Below are 21,482 nucleotides of genomic sequence, written 5' to 3'. Positions count from 1 at the left end.
TATATCAGTTAATGTTTTCAGCTAATGCGTTTCTAAACAGCGTAAACATACACAATAAATGTATTTTGGTGAATCTAATCAAATTATCTGGAAATTTTTTATGTTTAATGAATAATTTATTGAAAAACAACTGAAAAACTGAAATGAGCTATATTTGTAACCCGCGTTTCCTATTTTGATGAAATCCCTTCATATCTTTTACCGTTCTTCCAAATACAAATACATTTATAAGCATGTATTTTAGGATGTCTCATACGGTATGTATGTGAGAAAAAAAAATAAAGGCTAAAATAATCGTACAAAACGACAATTTTTGGCTTTTTTTTAAACAATTAATTCATATTTTTAGCAGTGTATATTAATTAATTCAAAAATCGATGCTTAGTCATTTTAAATAGGTCATAAGAAACAAGTGTGTAAAATTTGCAGTAGTTAAATACAATTTTGATCGTGAGGGACATTTTGAATATCAGTTTCTGACGAAAAACAAATATGGAGATATTATTTCCCGTAAACAAAGATGTTTTTAGTTATAAAAATCGCAATTTTTTAAATTATCAACAAACATATTTTAATGCGGTTTATTGAAAGATATTTTACGCAAAATTCACTCTATTTTTTGTGTAATAAAAAGCATTTCGACATTTTCATGATTTGAATGTCCCGTATCCCCTTAAAAGAACACACGGAACACAAAAAAATTTAATTTTCACAAAAAAAACTTGATTTTCAATAATTTTTTTTAATTCCTTTCGGCGAAAAAAAAAATGAAATTTTGTGCTTTTCTTTTTTTAAATTTCAATAAAGAGGAACTACAGTATATAAATACGCAACATTCATTTCATCCGACGAATCTACAAAGTACGTACCACTGGTAAAGAGTTTCATTTATTTCATTTTTTTCTATATAAAATCTAAAAAAAAACCAATCTATTCTTTTTATCACAACAAAATATTTACACGAGTCTTAAGCTTACAATTTCGTTGACGAAAAACCCTTTTTTTCATTTCAAACTACGTTAAATACTCGTAAAATACACAAAACACATACACACATAATTAATTCATCGTAACTTCATTTTTTTATACATATTTTAAATTCTCTTGTTATTTCTACATCTTTGGTGAATAAAGAATAAGTTTTCAACTCTGTGCAGCAACTCTTCCAGTCTTTGTTAAGTATTCCTAAACCGGCAATGATCGACGTTCAATGCTGATAATAATACTGAATGCGTGCCTCTCACTGGGACAGGTTTCCCAACCCGAGGGCCCGGAATGAATCTTATTATTTCATTTTTCTTTTTCTATACTGTAAAGTCACTATCGAGAAAGAGGTCCGTGAAAAATTCTGGTAGAGGAGCCCATGGGAGTTAAAAGCCTAGCCCTGCTCAAGGATGGGTTCCTAGCTTTATGTGTAATAGATATAGTTATATAAACTAGATTTTCTTTTTCATGTACCTAAAATGTGCGCAGTCTGCTTATCTGTTTTGACTTTTTCAAGGAAAATCTGTCTAAATCAGTCTTCCATATTTATGTTTCATATCATCCCCTCTAAGAACAAAAAAAAAATCTTCCCCCCATACCAATGGGATCTTATATTGTATCTCCATGGTCCCGGTCCCCCACATTCTCGAGCACGGACCCTAGGCTGGGATCTTTGGCAGGCCCCCCCTCTAAATATACGTGAATTTATAGCGTGAAAAAAAAAAAGATTAATTGTTGATTCTCCCCTAGCTTCGAGTCAAACATCAGGAGCAATAGATACCCTTTCTATTATTCAATTGATTTTTCTGTGTAAATTTATATTGAACAAAACTTTTAAAAACAAATTAAATCTCCGGACTCTCTCTCCTAAACTAGAATCCAGTGAGCTTCCCTCTTGTGAAGGTTCTATGTGCAGGGCCATCTCAGCATCATTGCCCCCCAGGAAAATGATGTTGGGGGGGGGGGCACGTACTTAGCTGTGGAAGTAACCGTTTACACATTTACATGCAATCGATTCCTGTTTTCACGAATACCGTTAAAGCGAAAATCTCGTTTTAACGAAAACTTTTCTGATTCCCCAGATGAGTTTATATAGGAAAAATGTAGAAATCTGGAATTCTTTTGCAACGAAATTTCGTTACCACGAAGTTATTTCATCGGTCTCTTAGAGTCAGTTGTAACGGGATTCAACTGTACTACATCTCAGAAAACGTAAGACAATAAATCTTCGAACGATGTCCGGATGGGCCCATGCTCCGGTTCTATTGGCTGTTCTGGCAAATTCTGAAAATAGTCCCCCCCCCCCACATTGTTTTCTACTGTATCTCGCTCAAGAAAGCTTTGATATTAGAATTTTTTTTCATAAATCTCTGTCTTCCCCCCCCCCCCACGACAAACTTCCATGAATCCCCTTTCCCCTGATTTTCACCAGTAGTCCCCTTAGGGCTATAATGGTTATTTAACATTTGGCAACCTACGGTCCGTTTTTTTATTTATTCTTGTAAGTGGAAGGACCTGTCAAACACACGACCAACGGAAAATGAATGGAGAAAAAAGTAAACGGCAAATAACTCGAGGCCCGATGATTGAGGAAACACTGATTTAGACAATTGAATTGAGAGATCGTAGCATGGAAATTTTTTCCGAAAAATATTTGTCCACTCTCTTCGAAAATGTACAAGGTGTTCTTAGAATGTGTTCTGGGCAAAACAAATTACGGTATCTTGTAGTTCTGTTGTAACCATCCACCGTCGATCAATGGGTTCATCACTAACCTCGGGCCAGTTATTGGATGTAATTCTACGCGTTTCATTGGAATCTCAGTCCCGAAGGTGATGAATTCAAGTAAAAATATTGTACAATCGGTGAATCGAATATAAAACACAAAATGAGGTAATAATAGCATTCGAAACAAAGGGAATAGATTCATTCAGTCCTACGTAACGTGTACGAACACAGTCAAGTTCTTTTCCAAATATTTCGGTTGATTAGACAGACGCCTTCATATAGTTTTGACACACCAGAGATCAATCATTAAAGCGATTCTCTTCGTCGGGTTCCCAACTAGAGTCTGTAATTGCTGTAGGTTTTTCTCGATATTGATTGATTCGAGCTACATTGAGTCCTCACCTCAAACCCGGCGAGTTTCTCTCTCTGTTGTTTTGGTCCTTCCTGCACAAATACGGCATGTACCTATGGATGCTCTGACTGTGCGCAGATTCACTGGGATGACTAGGCAAGGGTCTGACAGTCGCTACGGGAGGTTGAGGAGCTGACGGAGGCCCGGCGGAATTGGCAACGTTGCCTATCAGCATGTTGTACTGCTGGCCCAGGCTGCTGCCTCCGTTCGCGGTAGTAGTCCACTGTTGAAAGAACGGTGATGGCACCATCATGGAGCCGGGAGGCCCCGTGGCAGCCGAGGCTCCTCTGGCCACGTGGTACAAGTGAGGGGGCAGGCCCGCTGCTGCTGCCGCCGCGGCCGCCTGAGCCGCGACGAATGAGAAGTGTTCGCCGTGTAGGGCTCCGGGGTATCCTGGACCTGCACCTCTCCAGAAGAATGGCGACCTTTGTGCTAGGCCGAGCATTTCTACTTTTTCCCTCATCAACGCGCAGTTGAAATCGTCCCTTTCGATGTCTAGAAATGGCCGTAACGGAGTTCTCGAATACGTATGTTCCGTCATCAAAGACTCCATCGTCTCCCTGTAAGGATAAGAGAAACTACATTTTAATGTTTAGAATGTCTTAGACATTTTCAGATGCACGGGATTATTAAATTTGATAACCACTGGACAGAAAGTTTTGAAATTTTTGGTGAATATTCACATGAAACCGAATTTATTTGAAAATTATTTTAAAAATTTAGTTCGGAAACTTGCCGATAGAAGGAAGTTGAAGTTTTTTGTTTCATTTTTTCATCGCGGGGAAAAAAATCAATACAGAATAAAAAATTTCTCAGTGATACAACACATTTTTGAGGTATGCTGCTGTGCATGTGTGTTCTCTTCATACGCACCTGTTCCCAGCTGAAATCTCAAAGTGCAGTGGAACCTCGTTTTTCGACGTTCAAGAGGCTGAGCCAAAACGTTATACCCCGTGTCGTATAAATGTGTAGGTCGAATAACAATGTGTTGACTTAAAGAAAAAAGGATTTCTTCCCCTCCCCCAGACATACAACTTTTCTTTGTTTATTTAAAAAATTCTTGCCGAATTCTTACAAAATTTCCATTTTTTTAGAGGAAAATGCTTTCCCGGAATTACGAACGTCTAATTTGACACAGCCAGCAAGCTAAGTACTCCAACGAAAGCAAATTGCACTGGAAGTGATCGAAAGAACTTACTGTACCGTATGTGTCTTTTATCGGGAGACTTGGACCCTCCACATTCTCAACCTCTGGGATAAATACGGGGGGGGGGGGGATTCTGAAAGGACATATGGCCGTCAAAACAATATAAACCTGTTTCTTTGGGGTTCACTGGGTCTGGGTATTCTCAGAAACAAGCAATAAACAAATCACTAAATTGTCTAAATGGTTATCAGCCAGCTCACTGGCTATTTTCGTATACGTCAGCATTCACCCTAAAATTTATGGCTTTTGCGGTGGCAATACACAAGAAGTGTACCGCAAAAACACATTTCGAGTGCCAGTCAAAGTGAAAACGAAGAATAAGTTAACTATTTTAACATTAAAGTGCATAGGAACCAATTTCGACCGAAGCCAAACGTCTAAGAGAAAGCTGTATAACTGATTAACTTATAAACGAGGTTCCAGTGTAACATAATCAATAGCACCCCTGAGTGTTTCTGTAGAGATGATTTTAATGAATGGTCCCCCCCCCCCGATATTCTTACTTTTCAGTTTGGATAAATTTGTAACGTGTTCATTAAACACTTCATTTTTCAGATGTCAACAAATCTAAAAATTTGATGATAGTCATGTTACATGGATGGGAAAGTAAACATTTGGCTTTTCTATGGACGCTGAAAATTTGTAGGGCCCTGAAACTGGACATATGCCATGTTTGCCCTTCAAAGAAAATGATTTTTTTATGTCATGCTAAATCAGAATATGTGTGAAATGTAGCCGATTCCCTGATGATGTAAATACTAGGGGGAAGGGGGATCTTAACATGAGAGCGCAGCTGGCCACAGTCCAGGAGTCTCAAATGCACAGGAGGACTTCATGACAATGAGATGATGGCATACTATGATTACTATACAACGAGAGTAAGTATGTACATTGGTATAGGCAGGTGCTTCCAACTAAATAGGGGCCTAAGAATATAACTTTTCCCGATGGCCCATGGTGCTGTTAAAACGACCCTGGAAAATGATCCTGTCAAGCATTACATAGGATATAGCAATACACAGCTACTTTCACCGAATTGAGAGCCAAATGATTCAGTAAATGTACATTTCTAGTTGTTTATATTTTTTAAATCTTGCATGTTAACAGTATGGAATACGTAAGGGAGGTAGTTGCGGTCACCCCCAACTACAGAAAATTCTGTGCACTAGCTTGTAATCAAGAAAGAACTGATGCAGGAACCGCGTATCGCACATTTATATTTTCACTCTCACTGCCGTTCATTATTATTTTTTATTGCTTCAAAACCGTAATAAATAACGTAAATACAATTGTCACCTCTAATGGAAAATCTTCGAACTATTTCTCACTACAAAAAATTACATTGCTCCGAATGTATTCAAGCAAAATTTCAGCACAAAGCAGTTCGTATTTGTGACTATACTGAAATCAGAACTCCAATAATTATCGCACTGTATTGCATTTTCAATGTGTCTCATTTCAAGTCATTAGAAAGCATTATCGCCACCAGAGCTATTCATCTATTTCTTCTTTCCTATCCCCACGGTGGTAAACAGGTAACAGGTGCGTCCTCTCGCGCCCAGCCAAATACCGCAAAACCGTCATAATTACTGTAATCACTAATTACCGAAAATGTTTTTTCATTCATGGGGTTGAAAGTCGCACCCTGCAGGATCATTTCCCTCGACCCCGTCGCCCTTCCCTTGCACAAGCAAGGGCCCATCATCCATCCTGGCTGAACCGAGATGATGTCAGACCTTCAAAAGAAAAAAACAAGAAACAAGAGGCCGATTTTTACCACAACTTCAAAGGAGAAACGCCGATAATAAGGCATTCCACCCATTCTTTGGGTAATATACGCCTTCCGATAGCTTCACGCGGCCTTTTTTATTTCATTCTTTTTACAGGCCTATGTGTAGGGAAAAAAGGGGGGTATCACTAAGAGAGGCAGCCTATATGACCTTCACATATGTAGGTAGAATACAGGGTTTTTAATAGTGGAAAATGGCTTCATGTCCCCATACGAAGTTTTGATACCAAACTTTGATGGTTGTGCCGGTTATTTTGCTGCACATTATCCATGCATCACTTATGCTCCCCTTTCCACCTGGAATATTTGGACTTCGTCTTACACAGCTTCCCCCCCCCCCCCCAGAAGAGACACTCTTTCCACTTTTTGAATTGATTTTCTGAGTAAATGGGAGTGAACAAAAGTTGAATTAGAATTTAGAATTTGAAGAATAAATAAGGTTGATGTCTCGACACCCTCCCCCCGGCCTTAACATTGAAATGCTGGAAGCATCCCTCATCACATCCTTGAGAGAAATCGTAGCGTTCCCGAAGGATTGGTGCATCCGGAAATTTATTAACTAACAGAAAAGCATAGGTATATAAAATTATTTAACAAAATCCGTAATCATTGTCAACTTTACCATTGGGAAATAAAACCGTAAAATAATAAAAATAATAATTAATCATTAACAGATGTAGAAATAATAGAATCCCTGAACTAGAATACATTGAGCTTTCCCCTTCTGTTCTATGGAGGGCCATCTCAAAATCATGATGACCGTGGACAAAATGATATTCGGGGCTCTGTACTCAGCTGGGAGTAACAGCTTAAGCATTTCTTACACTTCTTGAAAATTTTAAATCACAGCAACAGTCTCATCGTGTAGGGCCCTCCATGGACATGAAGCCCCTCTGATCTTTTTCTATGGTTCCCAGCTTCAAGGCGCAAATGCGAGCCGATCTCCCCGTCAAAAAGTCTCGCCACAGAGAGCAACAGGCCAACAAACAGTACAAATATTCAGTCACTACACCTCACTCACTTCACTTCCGAGATATAGATGGCAGCACTGAAAAATCATACACAACACTAGATACGCACTCAGACTGTTAGGTACACACACTTACACTTCCAGCACAACTCACTAGATAGCAAATTGCCTATGACGATAGATTTGAGTTTTGCTCGGTTTGAAATAAAAAGCGCCCCTCTACCATTTCCGGATAGGCCCATGCGTTAAGATGGCTCTTGTTCTGTGAACAGTTGCATACTGACATTAGTCATACTCAAGTTCCCCACCATTTTTTTGGATAGCTTCGAATATCATAGCACCAGATCTCATCATGTATGAGCTTCATTTGGTCATGAGCAGGGCCTCAACTAGGCGAAAAGGAGGTCTGATGCTCTTGACGCTGGACTCACTATTTTTCATTCAAAAATTACCGGGGGGGGGGGGTTGCCAAAATGGATACCTGCCCCAAGAAACAGAATAAGTTTTCGTTTCTAGTTGGACTGGGCATGAGGCCCTGGGCAATGCCGGCATAGGCATATGCAGGATTTTCTAAAGGGACATTTAATTTTTTCTTCTTTCTGGGGGGGGGGGGTACGTTTTTTCTGCAAAATAGCACTGTAATCTCGGCTCAGGAGGGGGAGGTATAACCAACCCCCCCCCCTTTACGTACGCTAATGCATGTCCACATAGGGACATTGATTAAGATTGCCCTGGTTCCATGGACAGATAGCTCATCAGCTAGATTTTGAAAGTATAGACGCATTTCCCCCCTAAATATTTCACTTGAAAGCTATTTCTTCAAATCTCTGTGGCCCCCCCCCCTCCTTCCAACACTCGTCGTGGCTTCCCTTTAATCTGATTTTCACCCGTGGTCCCCTTAAAGTATTCTAATACCTTAAGGGGGGGGGGGGCAATATGGCACCAGGTTAAGAATCACTGGCTCAGACCCCTTACGTGACGACTTCAACCGTGTTTCGCCCAATTAAAAAGAAAATGTAAGAGCCATCCGGATGGCGTTACTAATTTCAGCGATTCATGTCGAAAAACAACACAACATTCCATTAAGAAAGAATAAAAATATGACCATCACTAGTCAAGTATCACACGTTCGTCTGATTACACGTTTCCACAGAGAGTGGAGGTTATCCAACTAAAAAAATAAAAATAAATAAATTCCAACCAACCATCAGTGATTGCCGGGACACTAATAGCTAATATGTTGGAATGGGAATCGAAGGCCGAATATCACACACACACACACACACATAGATATGCTGCGGCCCCGAAGAAGAGAAGTTACTTTTCGCCCACCTTCGATTCACGAGCCATAAAACCTCAGGAATACAACATACACCTGTAAGAAACTGGTCGAGAGGGAGGTGGACCATCTAAGGCGAGAGAGAGAGAGAGAGAGAGTGAGATCATGGATTGAATTTAGCCATCCATCATGCTTGACACCTATTTATCGGCGCACCATGATTACAGGGCCCGAGAAGCCGGCACTTGCAGTTTTTACTTATGGGTTATTTTCTTTTTACTTAAGACAATTTTTTAATCATTTTTATTTTCTTCTCTCTCTCTTGTGGCACGTTTGCAGCTTCTTAAAAGCCCCACCGCAGCAGAAAAACAGTACAAGAAAGAGAGAGAAAAAAAAAAGTAGGCGGCCGGCCCTATATGTAAGATATTTTCTTCCGTAGGCTCTTCTGGACGCGTGAAAAAGGCGTAGCATGACGTCAATCTTTATCACACCTTTATAGAAGATGCCGATATATATATATATATATATATATTTTAGTAATTTTTTTTATTTCTATTTTTTTTTTTTTTGCTTCTTCGTTAATGGTAACCTTTAGGGCAAACCGGTGATACATTAAAAGAATGTTGAAGAGTTTCGTCCTTACAGAAGATGATTTTCAACAGTTTTTCACTTGATGTATCGCTAGGGTTGGGTTAAAAAATGCGCGAGTGTGAATTTTTATTTCGCGTGTCAAGCCCTATCTCTTCTCTCAATTCTTTCTATATGTGCTGGCAATGGTGAAACAATTCCCCGTGACTAATCTGATGATCGAAAACAATATTGGACCAGCCCTGAAATAGTTATGTATTGCTTCTGTGTATTGCCATTGACTCTGAGCTGAATTGGTGACCACCCAGCTATCCATCTGGACAACGCTGCCTCTCTTTCTCTACTAAGATAACCCCGATGCCACTTGCCGGCTAGTTATCGTAACCATACAAATGATTAAAAACAATCGTTGTTGGACCAGTTTTTAAAATAATAATTCTAAATCGCTACTATGTATATATTGTTGACTCCGACAGGAATCGAATATTTAGCTCAAAGGTGCTCAACCTTTGAGAGAGAGTGCGAGCCACATCATTTGTTTGAAAGCGTGTAGCGGGCCACTTAAATGATCTGGAAATGTGCAGCGAGTCAATCAGGTGATCTGAAAATGTGCCGCGGGCCACTTGAGTCATCTGTAAATGTTCCCGTGAGTCACTCAGATAATACTGCAGCGTATCGTGGGGCCTCTTGAGCGATCTGGAAATGTGTCGTGGGCCGATTCGTAAGTGTGCTGCGAGCCACTCAAGTGATCTCGAAGCGTGCCACTGGCTACTCGAATGATCAGGAAATGTGCCAGCCAGTCTCTTAAGAAATCGACAAATATACTACTATCCCATATGTGAATTGGTGTGCTTATATGTGAATCGATAAAGTGATTTGGGTATGTGCTTGGGGTCACTTAAGTGATCTGGATATGTGCTGTTGGCAGCTTAAATAATGTGCAAATGTGTTGCAAGCCAGTGAAGCAGTTTGGAAATGTGCCACTGGCCACTCAAGTGATTTAATCATCTTTCATGGCCGTCGGGAAGAGGGGAGGGAACGCATCTCTCCTTCAAGGTTTCTCTCTTTCTCCAATGTAACAGTGTTGTTGTTCCCTCTTGGAACTTTTTTCATATAGACCGGTCCATCTTAAGCGGATTCGCTTGTAAATCAGCTTACTAACGACTCGTGGATGACTTACTATATTGGGGTTAACTGTCGGGACAGTTCGGCAAGTAATAATCCAGTTGACAACTAGTATAACCAGCTCGCGTAACTTGAAACTTTATTCCGAGAGCACGAACGTCGTGGGAGGTCTCAGTGACGAGGGTTTTCATTTTTTCTTGCTGCTGCTCCCTAGTAATTGGTACTTTTCAGTAGTTGTAGTAGTATACATTTCGTACTGACTATTTTTCTTGGAAACTCATAAACTCACTAGTTCTTGTGTGCCAAAAACTTAAGGAACGTATAAATGATAAATTAGTGTTTTTCAAAAAACATTCAACACTTTCACAGACAGTAGAAGTCATTTACTGGTGACGGAATGGTTCTTCAAGGAACCCATAAGGTGCTTGCTGAAACGAATAGGCTTAAAACAGGCATCTTAAACATCGCGCGCCCCGTGAGCGCTGGACGCATGTGTCTGATTTCGTGTCCAGAGGTCTTTGATCCAAAGAGGTCTTCACTTCAACCCGTGGCCCGAAGGCCAAATGAGGCCCTCCGAGCTTTGGGTAAAAGATTTGGCTTTGTATAATATTTTAGCCTTGCAGCCAGGTGTTGTATATTTTAGCACGTCCAGATTACTACATCCCTACTTGGAGATTTGCATCGAAAAAAATTCCCGAGAAGCCATTTCTGGTTTAGAAATGAACTCTCTCTCTTGAAGTTGGTGTATTTTATTATCTCGTGGGAATTTTTGTTTAGCATCTTAATATTATCGGCATTATATTGTTATTTTCATGCAAGTGGTTCTTTTGTAATTGACTATTTAGATTGCACTTTAATGCCAATAGCTATGATTTCCACAATTCAATATTTCGTTTCATTTCAACTTTTTTTTCTTTCAAATATGTCATTTTGCTGTCCTCAGTTGAGGACACTTAATGCCCAGTGTCATGCTTCCTTCTCTTTAAAAATTTCTTGGAATATTACTATTAATTGATGCAATTTCAACAAAATATCCCAACATCGATATGGAATTCAAAGCGCATCAAGTGCCGGCACATAAACGGGTTGAGACGGCCCTGCTCCGAATAGAAATAATTCAAGAACTAACCGCTAGGGTCTTCCCTTAATTTTGCAAAGGCATTAATTGATGTTCAAAAAGGATAATTTAATTACCTCTCGAGCTCCGTTAACCTCGAAGAATCTCTGAAACCTTTGGCGAATGGATTGCTGTCGATCTTGAGCTTCGTTATCTGTGCCAAATATAAAAATCATCAAAGAGTTAGTGTCGATAATGACTTAGATTAATTTTTATAATAAATTCAAATTTCACGACAGTTTTATTCAAACGAATTCACACCTACATAAAAACCATCTTTTTATAGAGTTGAGGAAATATTATTATAATCTGCTAGATCTTTCGAATACGTGTGAAATAACGTGCATATAGGATGTGTGTAGTTACATATTTTTTCCTTTTCTGTCACTTACCAGTTGGTTTTGATAAGCTGTAACAGCTGTGAAAACAGTTTCAGGAAATACGTAAGTGTGGAATTCGGCGTTTTCTAGTTCGGACGCATTCGTCAGCGGCGTGTTTCCAGATTTCCTCACCAGGTGGATACGAGGTTGATATCTATGCATTGAATTCAATACAATCTGCAAACAAAAAAGTTTTATTTTTAAAAAAAAACTAAATTTTTTCCGTAATGAAACAAAAGTTGGAACTGTGAGAATATGTTATCTAGCCTGGGTTTCGTAAATTAACATATATCTCAACGTAAATTTCATATTTCTCAACTGTTTCACACCATCAACCTACTGGGAAAATTAATATAGAGAGAGGGCCCGCTAGAGGTGTTGGGAACAGCTTTACGACTAGTGGGTCGCAACACCAGCAGGTTTCAATCCAGTTATGGTGCTAGAGCAAATTTTCCACAGCAGCAAATTCATGGAATGGATAAAATGTGGAGTTGGAAATTACAAAGTATAACGCAGGGGTTCTCGAACTATCGCGTAGCGACCCAAACTTGTGTCACAGGAGTGCTGAGATGGGTCGTACGAATCCACTCACAATCAGGTTATAAATACATTTGCTGCACCACTGGTATCGGGGGGGGGGGGCGGGAAGCACAAGGCCGTCATTTCAACTTTTTCCGGGGGGGCAAAAAACATGTACTCAATGTGTGCATATATATATATATATATATATATATATATATATATATACAGCCAGGGGACCCCCTCGCCCCAAATGACTAATCCATCCTAATGATTTCGGTGACCTAGACTGGGTCAAGACATTTTTCGGAGCCTTCTTGTGATATTATTTTGTATACAATATTTTTGAGAAGTCAGCATCCAAAATTTCATGATGTTATTACATAACGTAAAATAATACTGAAATTATGTAGAGTGTATATGAACACATTAAACAAACATCAATGAAAATTCAGGCATGCCGAGAATTCAAAATTAATGAAAGAACAACTTAATCAACTTAATTCCAGAATAAATGAAACCATTTCCAAATTCAAAGCAAAATAATTTCAGATTAAATAAAAAATAATCTGGTTTAATAAAAAAATAATTTCAGATTCAGTAAGAAATAACTACAGATTTCATGGGAAATAATTCTAAAACTAATTAAAAATAATTGAGAATTACAGTAATAAGAAAAATAATTCTAGAATAATAAAAATTCAGAATTTATGAAAGAATTAATTTCAGAATTGGTGAAAGCTTTCAATGGGCTCTCCCCCAGTATGATTCGGGACCTTGAGCCCAGTCCTCGTTAACCCATCTGTTAAGACACTATGAACTGGTTTCACTAACTTCAAAAACTAAATAAAAATAGACTGAACGAGGACTCCGAAGACTCCACTGATTGCAAAGCGTACTACGGCGTCTACGGCGTTCCATCTGATTATGAAATTCCACTTCACCACAAAAAATCCGATTCATTCTTATTAACTCATATCCACATGAATACTTAAAAAATATAGACTGGTACAGTATACCTTCTCCCCTCTTGCGGACACCAGCGGGGCAACAAAAAAAATTTTGTCCGTTAAGAGGGGGTTTTACAGTAATTCTATCTAACATCAAATTTTGAATGGTACCGAGCGTGGTATGGAGCAGCACAACGATGGAAACGAATCGTCTTCTACACAGCATCGTTTCTCATGGTGTGGAAATTACAACAGCATCAAGAATAGCTGAGATAAATGCTGCCCTTTTCTTTCTGTTTTTTTTTCTTTATGAGTCTGTCATTACATTAAGTTGATATCTTTTCGGTAGCTACCGAAAGAATCTGCCACTGAGTTGAGCAACTTTTGAAAAACCACTTTAGAGTCGGTTCACTTGAAACAGATAAAAATTAGAGTTCTCGCCTTTCAAGGGCCGTCCGTCGACGTCTTCTCCATTTCTTTTCTCTTCGAAGAAGTTACGAACATTGCTTTATAAGATTCTTTTCTCTTATATTTTTCTTTCCTCTAGGGCTTCTAATATATACTATTCTTCTTTCTTTTTTTTTTTAAACTTAACTCGTGTTTGATAAATTGCACCTCAGCACGCAATAATTTTAGCGCCTTTGCTATACATTTTTTTTTTCCTTTCCTCAAGCCTGCCTCGGGGTGCGAAAGAGTAACTAACAGCAGCAGAGCACCAAGCAGCTCTTGCCTGTTTTAGATGATGTGTTTCGTCTTTGCGTAATAGTTGCAGGAAGTGTCCAGTGTGGTGAGTTTTAGGAGAGAGAGAGAAATGTGTATGTATATGTGAAAAAAAAAATCATAAAATTTATGGTCTTTTTCGGTGAGTTTTGTGCGTGTTGGTTCTAGAAAACATCGCCAGATACATGAACACACGTCAAGACTTTTTTTTTTATACGTGCGATAGTGTCAAACAACACGGTTAACACACAAAAGAATAGCGTAAAAAAACAACGCCAAGACTTCTTTCGAGCTATTTAAACTTGCTTAATATTTCATCGAGGGTGCGCCAAAGAAAATCTCACGTTGGCACACTTTTTATTCGTTCATTAATTTTCCGAACCTCTCTGTTTTTTTTATTCTGCGTGTTCAATGTTTAATAAAATAATGTTAGTACAATAGCTGTTTCTATGCTATATAGTTTGAAATAGTGAGTGAGCTTCACGATTTGGTTTTCATTAGCAGGTGATAAATGGGTTCCTGGTACCGAACCGTGATGTTTGAGTGCGTTTTGCCGTATTATTACAAGGTGGAAACATCATTAGTGATTGCTATAGCACCAATTTTTGAAAATGGCAATGTTCATTTTTCCACATTTTCTCTCTTATGATACAAAGTGTGTGACACTGAATGATATGTTTAAGTGGAATTCTATGTGTAGAAACAAACCTACTAACCTTTATCTTACCCCTCTGGCCATACTACTATGTTCATCCAGCAGATCATCACGGAATTTTTTGATTTAAGTTGTATAATTTGCTATTAGGATCAGGAATCTTTTTGATATGTTGCTCGTGAGCAACGGGGTGCTTATTAAAGCACCCGTATACTCGATGCTGGTGAGTTCTTGATCGACACCACAATTAAAACATCCCATTCAAGTAGCATTCAAAAAATTCCATTGATGCTGGTGTTAGTTCGGACATGTGCCAGAGCTGCCATATAGATATTCTTCTTTACATGATGGGACTAAACGGTGCTTGTAAGAATAATTGAAGAACTAGGGGTCTAGACTAGAGTTTCCCAAAAGTTTTAGAACAAAAATTTTCATTTGCCAAAAGATTTTCTTCTCATCACCCCACCCCCAATTTAAGCCAACCCACTGCTTCTATCTCCCTTTCTCCTCCAGACTATTCTAGGCGACATTACCCATTTTATGAAACACTGATGTAGACCTTGGTGCTAGACCCGTGATTCCCAACGTGGTGCCCACTCCCCACAGGGGGACAATTTGATTTTTAGGGGGAGGGGTATTTGATTTTTTAAAGGAACAATCATGATTTACGAAAACTCATAGTTGATGAAAAATAAATTTCTCGAAATTTATAAAAATTTCGTACATAGTGGGAAAATAATTTGGAAATTAATGAGAGAGAGAGAGAAAATTCATCTTTAATGAAAAAAATTTCAGAATTAATGAAAAAAATTTCAGAATTAATGAAAAAAAATTCAGAATTAATGGAAATTAATATTTGATAGCCAAATAAATTCAGAATTAATGAAATCCATATTTAATGAAAAAATAATTTCCGAATTTTATATAATCCCGTAGATCAGCGGTTCTCAACCGGTGCTCCGCGGAGCCGTTGGGGCTCCTTGTGCGCTCCTCAAGGGCTCCGCGGCCACTCCATTTGAAAAAAAAAATTATAATTACTTTAGAATAATAAAAATAAATCAGTAATTTTGCTAAATAAGTAAAAAATAGGTCTACGGTTCTCCGCCATAGAAATTATATGCCAAAAAAGGCTCCGCGAGTCAAAAAATGGTGAGAACCGCTGCCGTAGATCAAGGGTGCTCAACCTTCGGGAGAGTGCGGCCCACTTCACTGGTTTGAAAGCGTGTCGTGGGCCACTTGAGTGATTTGGAACAGCGTCACAATTCACTTAACTAATCTGTAAATGTGCCTCGGATAATTCAAGTGTTATTTAAGTGATCTGTAAATGTACCGCAAGTAACTTGAGTGATGTGGGTGGCTCGAGTGCTCTGGAACTGTGCCGCATGTCGCTTAAGTGATCTGAAAGTATGCCATGGGTCACTTAAGTAACCTGTAAATGTTCCGCGGACAACTTGAGTGTCTGGAACTTTGTCGCAGGTTACTCAGGCAATCTGTAAATGTGCCGTGGGTCACTTTAGTGATCTGTGAATATGCTACGGGTCCCTAAAGTGATCTTGGAATTGTGCCACTTAGTTTTTCTTTTTTTTTTGTTACAAAATTAGGTTTGAGGTCTCGGACCGCATCAAATGACTCCGAGGACCACATTCGGCCCGCGGGCCCATGGGTTGAGCATATATGTCGTAGATCTTCCTAACCATAGAATCACCCACAAAAGGAAGGCTGGTAAGTGTCTAGCTCGGTGGGTCTGAAAATCCAACCCAAATCAAAAAAGTTTTGTACACTATAAACTGGCTCAGGGGAGCCACAAGACAAAAATATGGTCGAAAAGAGACCACGGGCGATAAAAAGTTAAGAAAATATGAATGAATGAACGCCAGAGGACTCCGCCGGCGGACTTATCCCGTTGCTGAGATCTCTTCCAGCCTACCTTCGTGTCTGGAACAAAAAGTTAAGAAATACTGGGCTATACACGAAATATAATTAAGTCTGATGTAGAGAGTTGCTTCCCTATTGCTCATTACAGATGGTTTTTTACGTTCTGTGCGCACGAAATCGGATGATCCAATAGAAGAACGTCTAGTGAGAAAATCACTGAGGAATTCCATGATTAATACCTAACAGTCTCGAAAGCTTAGAAAAGTACAGAAAGAGTTAAGAGTCTACGGGTCACTGCCGTTTCCTGCGTAAAAGCCAGGGGCCCAAATAAAAAATAATAATAATTCAATTCTACGTTCGAAACCTACTGTCCATGCTTTAGGCAGGCTTGAAGCAAACAATGACATTGAAAGACGGAAGAGCCTTTTACACGTAAAAGTCATCTTTTCTCGGAGCGTTTCCGGTAAAATTACATGTGGAATATTCGCACGCGTCCCTGATATACCATATACATGTGTGTGCATGGTCCACCCTCCTCTCCTGTTTCATGAAGATTTTTGCCTACTGCGAGGAAGACATTAATACTGCTTTGTCACCAGCTGAAATGGACAGATATGAGAAGTGTGTTTAAGTTATAGACATTTCGCACGCAATAGCAACACCTTGGCGCCCTGATTGCCTCTAGGGGGCAGAGAGGAAACCGAGGACGAATACATGCGCGCACCATATTACGTATATTTATTACGAAGAGAAGAAAAAAAAAATTACACATACGAGAATGAAATGGTGGGGAGGATCTGGCAACATCACGTTCACTTTTAATTATATCTTTGAGCGTGTAAGAGACGTTAAGTATAACTTAATTTCGGGTTGCATCTCCGCATACAAAACTACTCCGTTATCGTATTTCACCTCATTTTTGTCAATGCTGAATAAATGCATTTTTTTCATGTGGTATCACAGATTCGTCAATCGTTTAGTTTCACCTGTGGACATTTTGCGACAATATGCAAAAAAATAATTGCGGCCCTGTGAAATATATATATGCCGAACGACTTCTCGTTCGAACTTATAAATATCTTCAATTTTTTCGCACTAATAAATTTATTAGAAAAATTGACTGGCTGTGGGGTTCCGTTGAAAACCATAGTTTAAAGAAGGCTCTAGCTGTATGTATATGTATTTCAATAAGGCATGTGACTCGTATTTTGAATATGACAAAGTATAAAGTGATTTCAAACAAAATTTTATGGCAAAATGATAAATTATTAAATTTAAGGTAAGATTAAATTAAGGTATTTCTTACAATAATAAAATTTATTGTAAGAAATCAATTTAATAAGTATAAAGGGTATAAGACACCTGTATGTCAGGAGCCCTGGTCTAGGCTGTGATATTGACGGGCCCCACGCCAGCCTTTCCATAGTGAATAGGGACTTTTCATAGGGCCTCCTATATAGTGAATTTATTGTGTGAAAAAACTATGTCCCCCAGGCTGGGGTTCTGCCAGCTTCCCCCCTTGCCTCCACTTGGGGTAATGGACAGCGGCTATCAACAATTTCCATATTCTACGACTCTACGTCAACGGCACAAGTAGTTTTATAAAATAACTTACGTGTCCTTGCTTGTCCATCTCGTTGTTGGTAAGCTTGACTTTCTCGAAGGATACGACTTGTTTCTTGAGCTGTTCTCCCGTGAAGGGCGAGTCCGGGTGCATGTAAAGTCTCGAAGGTGACGGGGGATCCGCTTTACCGGCCACTAACCACGACGACCTATGATAGGCGTACCTATACCTCTTGTTGTCGACCGGGACAATGTCTATGTACACTGAATACTTGGTGTGGAGATCCGCGCCTGAAAACGACACACGTACCGTCGGAAACATCCTCCTACAATAATAATAAAAAAACGAAACAAAATATACATATAAAAATATACAGTATATATTTTCGTAACCACATTCATATACAATGAAATCACCAAACTGATTGACCATGAACTATCGTACTCTAACAGCAGAAATAAAAATATAAAAAAGAGCGAGGTCTTGGATATTGCTAAAAAAATAACTTATGAGAAAGGTTATCAGCGGCTAATGGAAAATCCAAGCCACGTATTTCTTTTGGTGAAGTGAATAAAGCACACGCTAAATGGAGAGACATATATAGTGGTTTTACTTCTTGTTTTTCTTTATTATTGTTATTATTCAGTGATGCCATTTGCGGTGCTAATAGCATCCTCGCCTCCTATCAATTTCGAATGGCCGAGCTTTTCATCGCCGTTCAGGGAACAAACGTATAGTTCGCTCTGAAGACCGAGATGTCCGTAATCACCGCTCAAGTAATTTAATATTATTTTAGTTATAAAAATTTTTCATTTCCAACGCAGGGTGATGTAAAATTATCATTATGCTGCCCAACAAACACTAACTAAGAAATCAACAACTCTAAAAAAAAGGGACAGTTCATTTGTTGCTTCCCAGAATCTCTCCATCACAGATCGGCTGATGGAAAGCCGGACAAGGTATCAAATTATGTCCACCTATTATAATCGTGCACGTAAAATCGACGTCGATGTAGTGCAGATGTGCCACCAAGCAATAATTATGCTCAATTTTCAATCTTAACCCGTTTTTGATCGACGTTGCAATTCGCATAGCTCTTTGTTTCAATTTTTTTTTTCAATTAATTTTCACGAAAATTTCTATATGAAATTAACATTTTTGAAAATTAAAAGGTCTAATGAGAGAAAGGAAGAGAGCGAGACTGAAAATTTGTTTACAAGAAAAAATTCGGTTTTTTATGGCTTTTCAAAAATAAAATTTTATCCTGATTTTCGGAATTATTTCTTTTTCATGACCATGAACGAAATGATTTTTTTTTAATGAAAAAAAAAAAATCTCGAATTTCTATTAAACATGTTATTTAAGTAACCAGCTATCGCGTATAAAAATTGTGAAATTTTATCACAAATTGGGGGAGCACTCACAAATGGGTTGCGGCAACAACAGCCTGGTCTCATCGAGAGTGAAGTACATGAATTACATCATTACTTAGAAATTTAGCACTATGCGTTCACATGGGTGCCCGATTTTTTGGGTCGCATTGGAAAAAAGAGCAACTGTTTTAGGGTGCATTCGATACATAAGAATTAGTGAATAAGATCGCTTTGAAGCTAAATTTACTGTTTTAAGCAAACGAAAAAAAAAAAGCAAAGCTTTCTTTCTCCCTCTTATTGGAATGCTCCCATAAATAGTGCAACAAAAATATTATATAAAAACATTGATTTGTATTCGTTTGAAACTGTCTATTAGGCCGCATACTAGCCCTTTAACCAGTATAGCAGAAATCACTAAATCCCCTGTAAAATTTCATTTATTTTTTTATGGAGTAGGCTTTCCTCCGATTTTCAACAGGCTTAAGATAAGTTGGAGGGAGGGTGGTGGAGAAATTAGTTTAACAAAATATCCGGACTTGTCATTGATGTAATTAAAGGCTCTTCAAAGGGCGAGATATCTATGCTAATAAGAGGGTTAATATCTGTTCTTGGCTACGAGTAGGACACCCGTGAGCCATACAGTAAGCAATGTCCCAATTTTCTTAATTCTTCGTTTCATGTTGATCAAATCCATGGTCCTCGATTCAAATGTGACTTCCCCCCCCCCTCGAATCCTTTGATGCGGCCCACTATCTCAAATGCAACGTTTTAAAAATAAATTGAATGACTATTCATACTAATATTTTTTTTTTCAGTTTTCGTTTTTATTCATTTATGCATTTTAGTGATTAATCTGTGGTTATTCATTAATGTGGCAATTTCATTGTAGCTTCCACTAGGGGCGCTAACCGGCTTGTGGTTGAAATTGCACCAAAATAAAGCGTAGATAGGTCCCATGAAAAACAAATTATAGTGGTTTTGGTTTTGAAATTTTCACTATGTAAAATATAAAGGGTAAAAACATTCCAAAAAGTCATGAGCATTTTTTTATTTGATTGCGGCTCACGATCAAACCAAGCAAGTGGCCCCAAGTTATTGACTAAATGATTCAAGTGGCCTGCGACAAGCTACTAAATCATTTGAGTGTTTTTTTTCCAAATTGTTCCAGTGGCTCGCACTCTACAAAACGTTCAGCATTCCCGATGTAGCTATCTGATTAGCATTTAGCATAATTCAATAAATACGGAAGATGATCCAATCTTATTATTCTACGTTAAAATTATTTATGGCATATTTATAGAAGAAGACGAAAATCATATTTGAATTTGTGCACGTTCCCGATACTTTTAAGATTCCAATAGCGGCGACGTTGGTGGGTTTGCTCACGATTTTCGAGTAAGAGAAACATGATAGCAAATAGGAGGAGGAGGGTTAGAATATCTGTCCGGTTTTTTTTAAAGGAAAGAAAGAAAATAATGTTTTTATTCCTAATCTATTTTCTAAGTATTTTTCTTTACCTCCCTCTTTTTTTCTAACACGATAGGTCAGTCGTTCAATCGCTCATATTCAGCGAATGCTTTTAAGATGGCAGGCATTATGGACCACGACTCGATATCGTTAGGAATTTCTTTTTTGGACGAGGGGAGACGGACTGTCTGTCTACGATGCATTAAAAAGGAATGTCAATTTGGAGAAACAAAGCATAGGAGTACAGTCAAACTCGGTTATAACGATATCGAAGATTCTATGAATTTTTGTCATTATAACCGAGGTGGCCATTTTCGAGACCCTTTTTGACGAAAAATGTGTGAGGTGCAATCAAATGCTGTGCAAAAAAAGCGGTTACTTCATTATGATTATGATTTCATTACAATTGGGGTGACCATAATTGATCGAGAAAAAAAACGGGAATTGCGGTCATGAACACGAGATATGATTCTCACCAAAATTATTACCAACTGTCGGGTAAACTACCAAATATGCCTAGCGAATCACACTCGCTAGGCAAATTTGGATATTATACATAAATACTCTGTAGGGCTACTAGAAAATATATGAAGTGATTTAAAATGTATTTCAGGGGGGGGGGGGGATTGACATCTCAAATAAGTGACATGATATTCATATCATCTATACTGATATTCATTTTTTATACAATTTATGAATTGTACAAAATACTTCATCTCTTATTCTAGTAAAGATTAATAAAGTAAATTCCGTCAAAAAAAAAAAAAAAACCAGGAAAAC

The 21,482-nt window shown here is 38.4% G+C and overlaps 1 protein-coding gene across 2 annotated transcripts in view; it reads right to left on the bottom strand.

The window, feature by feature from the left end:
• Window positions 1-730: 730 nt before the first annotated feature.
• The window catches only part of LOC149090008 (uncharacterized), a 68,108-nt gene continuing 47,356 nt past the window's right edge, over window positions 731-21,482 (bottom strand). The window contains exons 3-6 of one of the 2 annotated variants that reach the window (XM_089231904.1): window positions 17,914-18,187; window positions 11,592-11,756; window positions 11,277-11,353; window positions 731-3,684 (exon numbers count right to left, since the gene is read on the bottom strand). In XM_089231904.1, the coding sequence (XP_089088030.1) occupies window positions 3,111-3,684; window positions 11,277-11,353; window positions 11,592-11,756; window positions 17,914-18,187 (1,090 nt within the window). In that variant the 3' untranslated portion in view covers window positions 731-3,110. Of the gene's footprint in view, window positions 3,703-11,276; window positions 11,354-11,591; window positions 11,757-17,913; window positions 18,188-21,482 lie in introns of both variants that reach the window. The other variant, XM_089231902.1, reaches the window with a different exon arrangement.

The sequence above is a fragment of the Pholcus phalangioides genome, unplaced genomic scaffold (genome assembly GCF_987345545.1).
Source record: "Pholcus phalangioides strain wild (caught in Gottingen) unplaced genomic scaffold, Ppha-v1.0 ptg000001l_1, whole genome shotgun sequence".
Taxonomy (NCBI): Eukaryota; Metazoa; Arthropoda; class Arachnida; order Araneae; family Pholcidae; genus Pholcus; species Pholcus phalangioides.
This window is presented reverse-complemented; position numbering and strand designations above follow the sequence as displayed.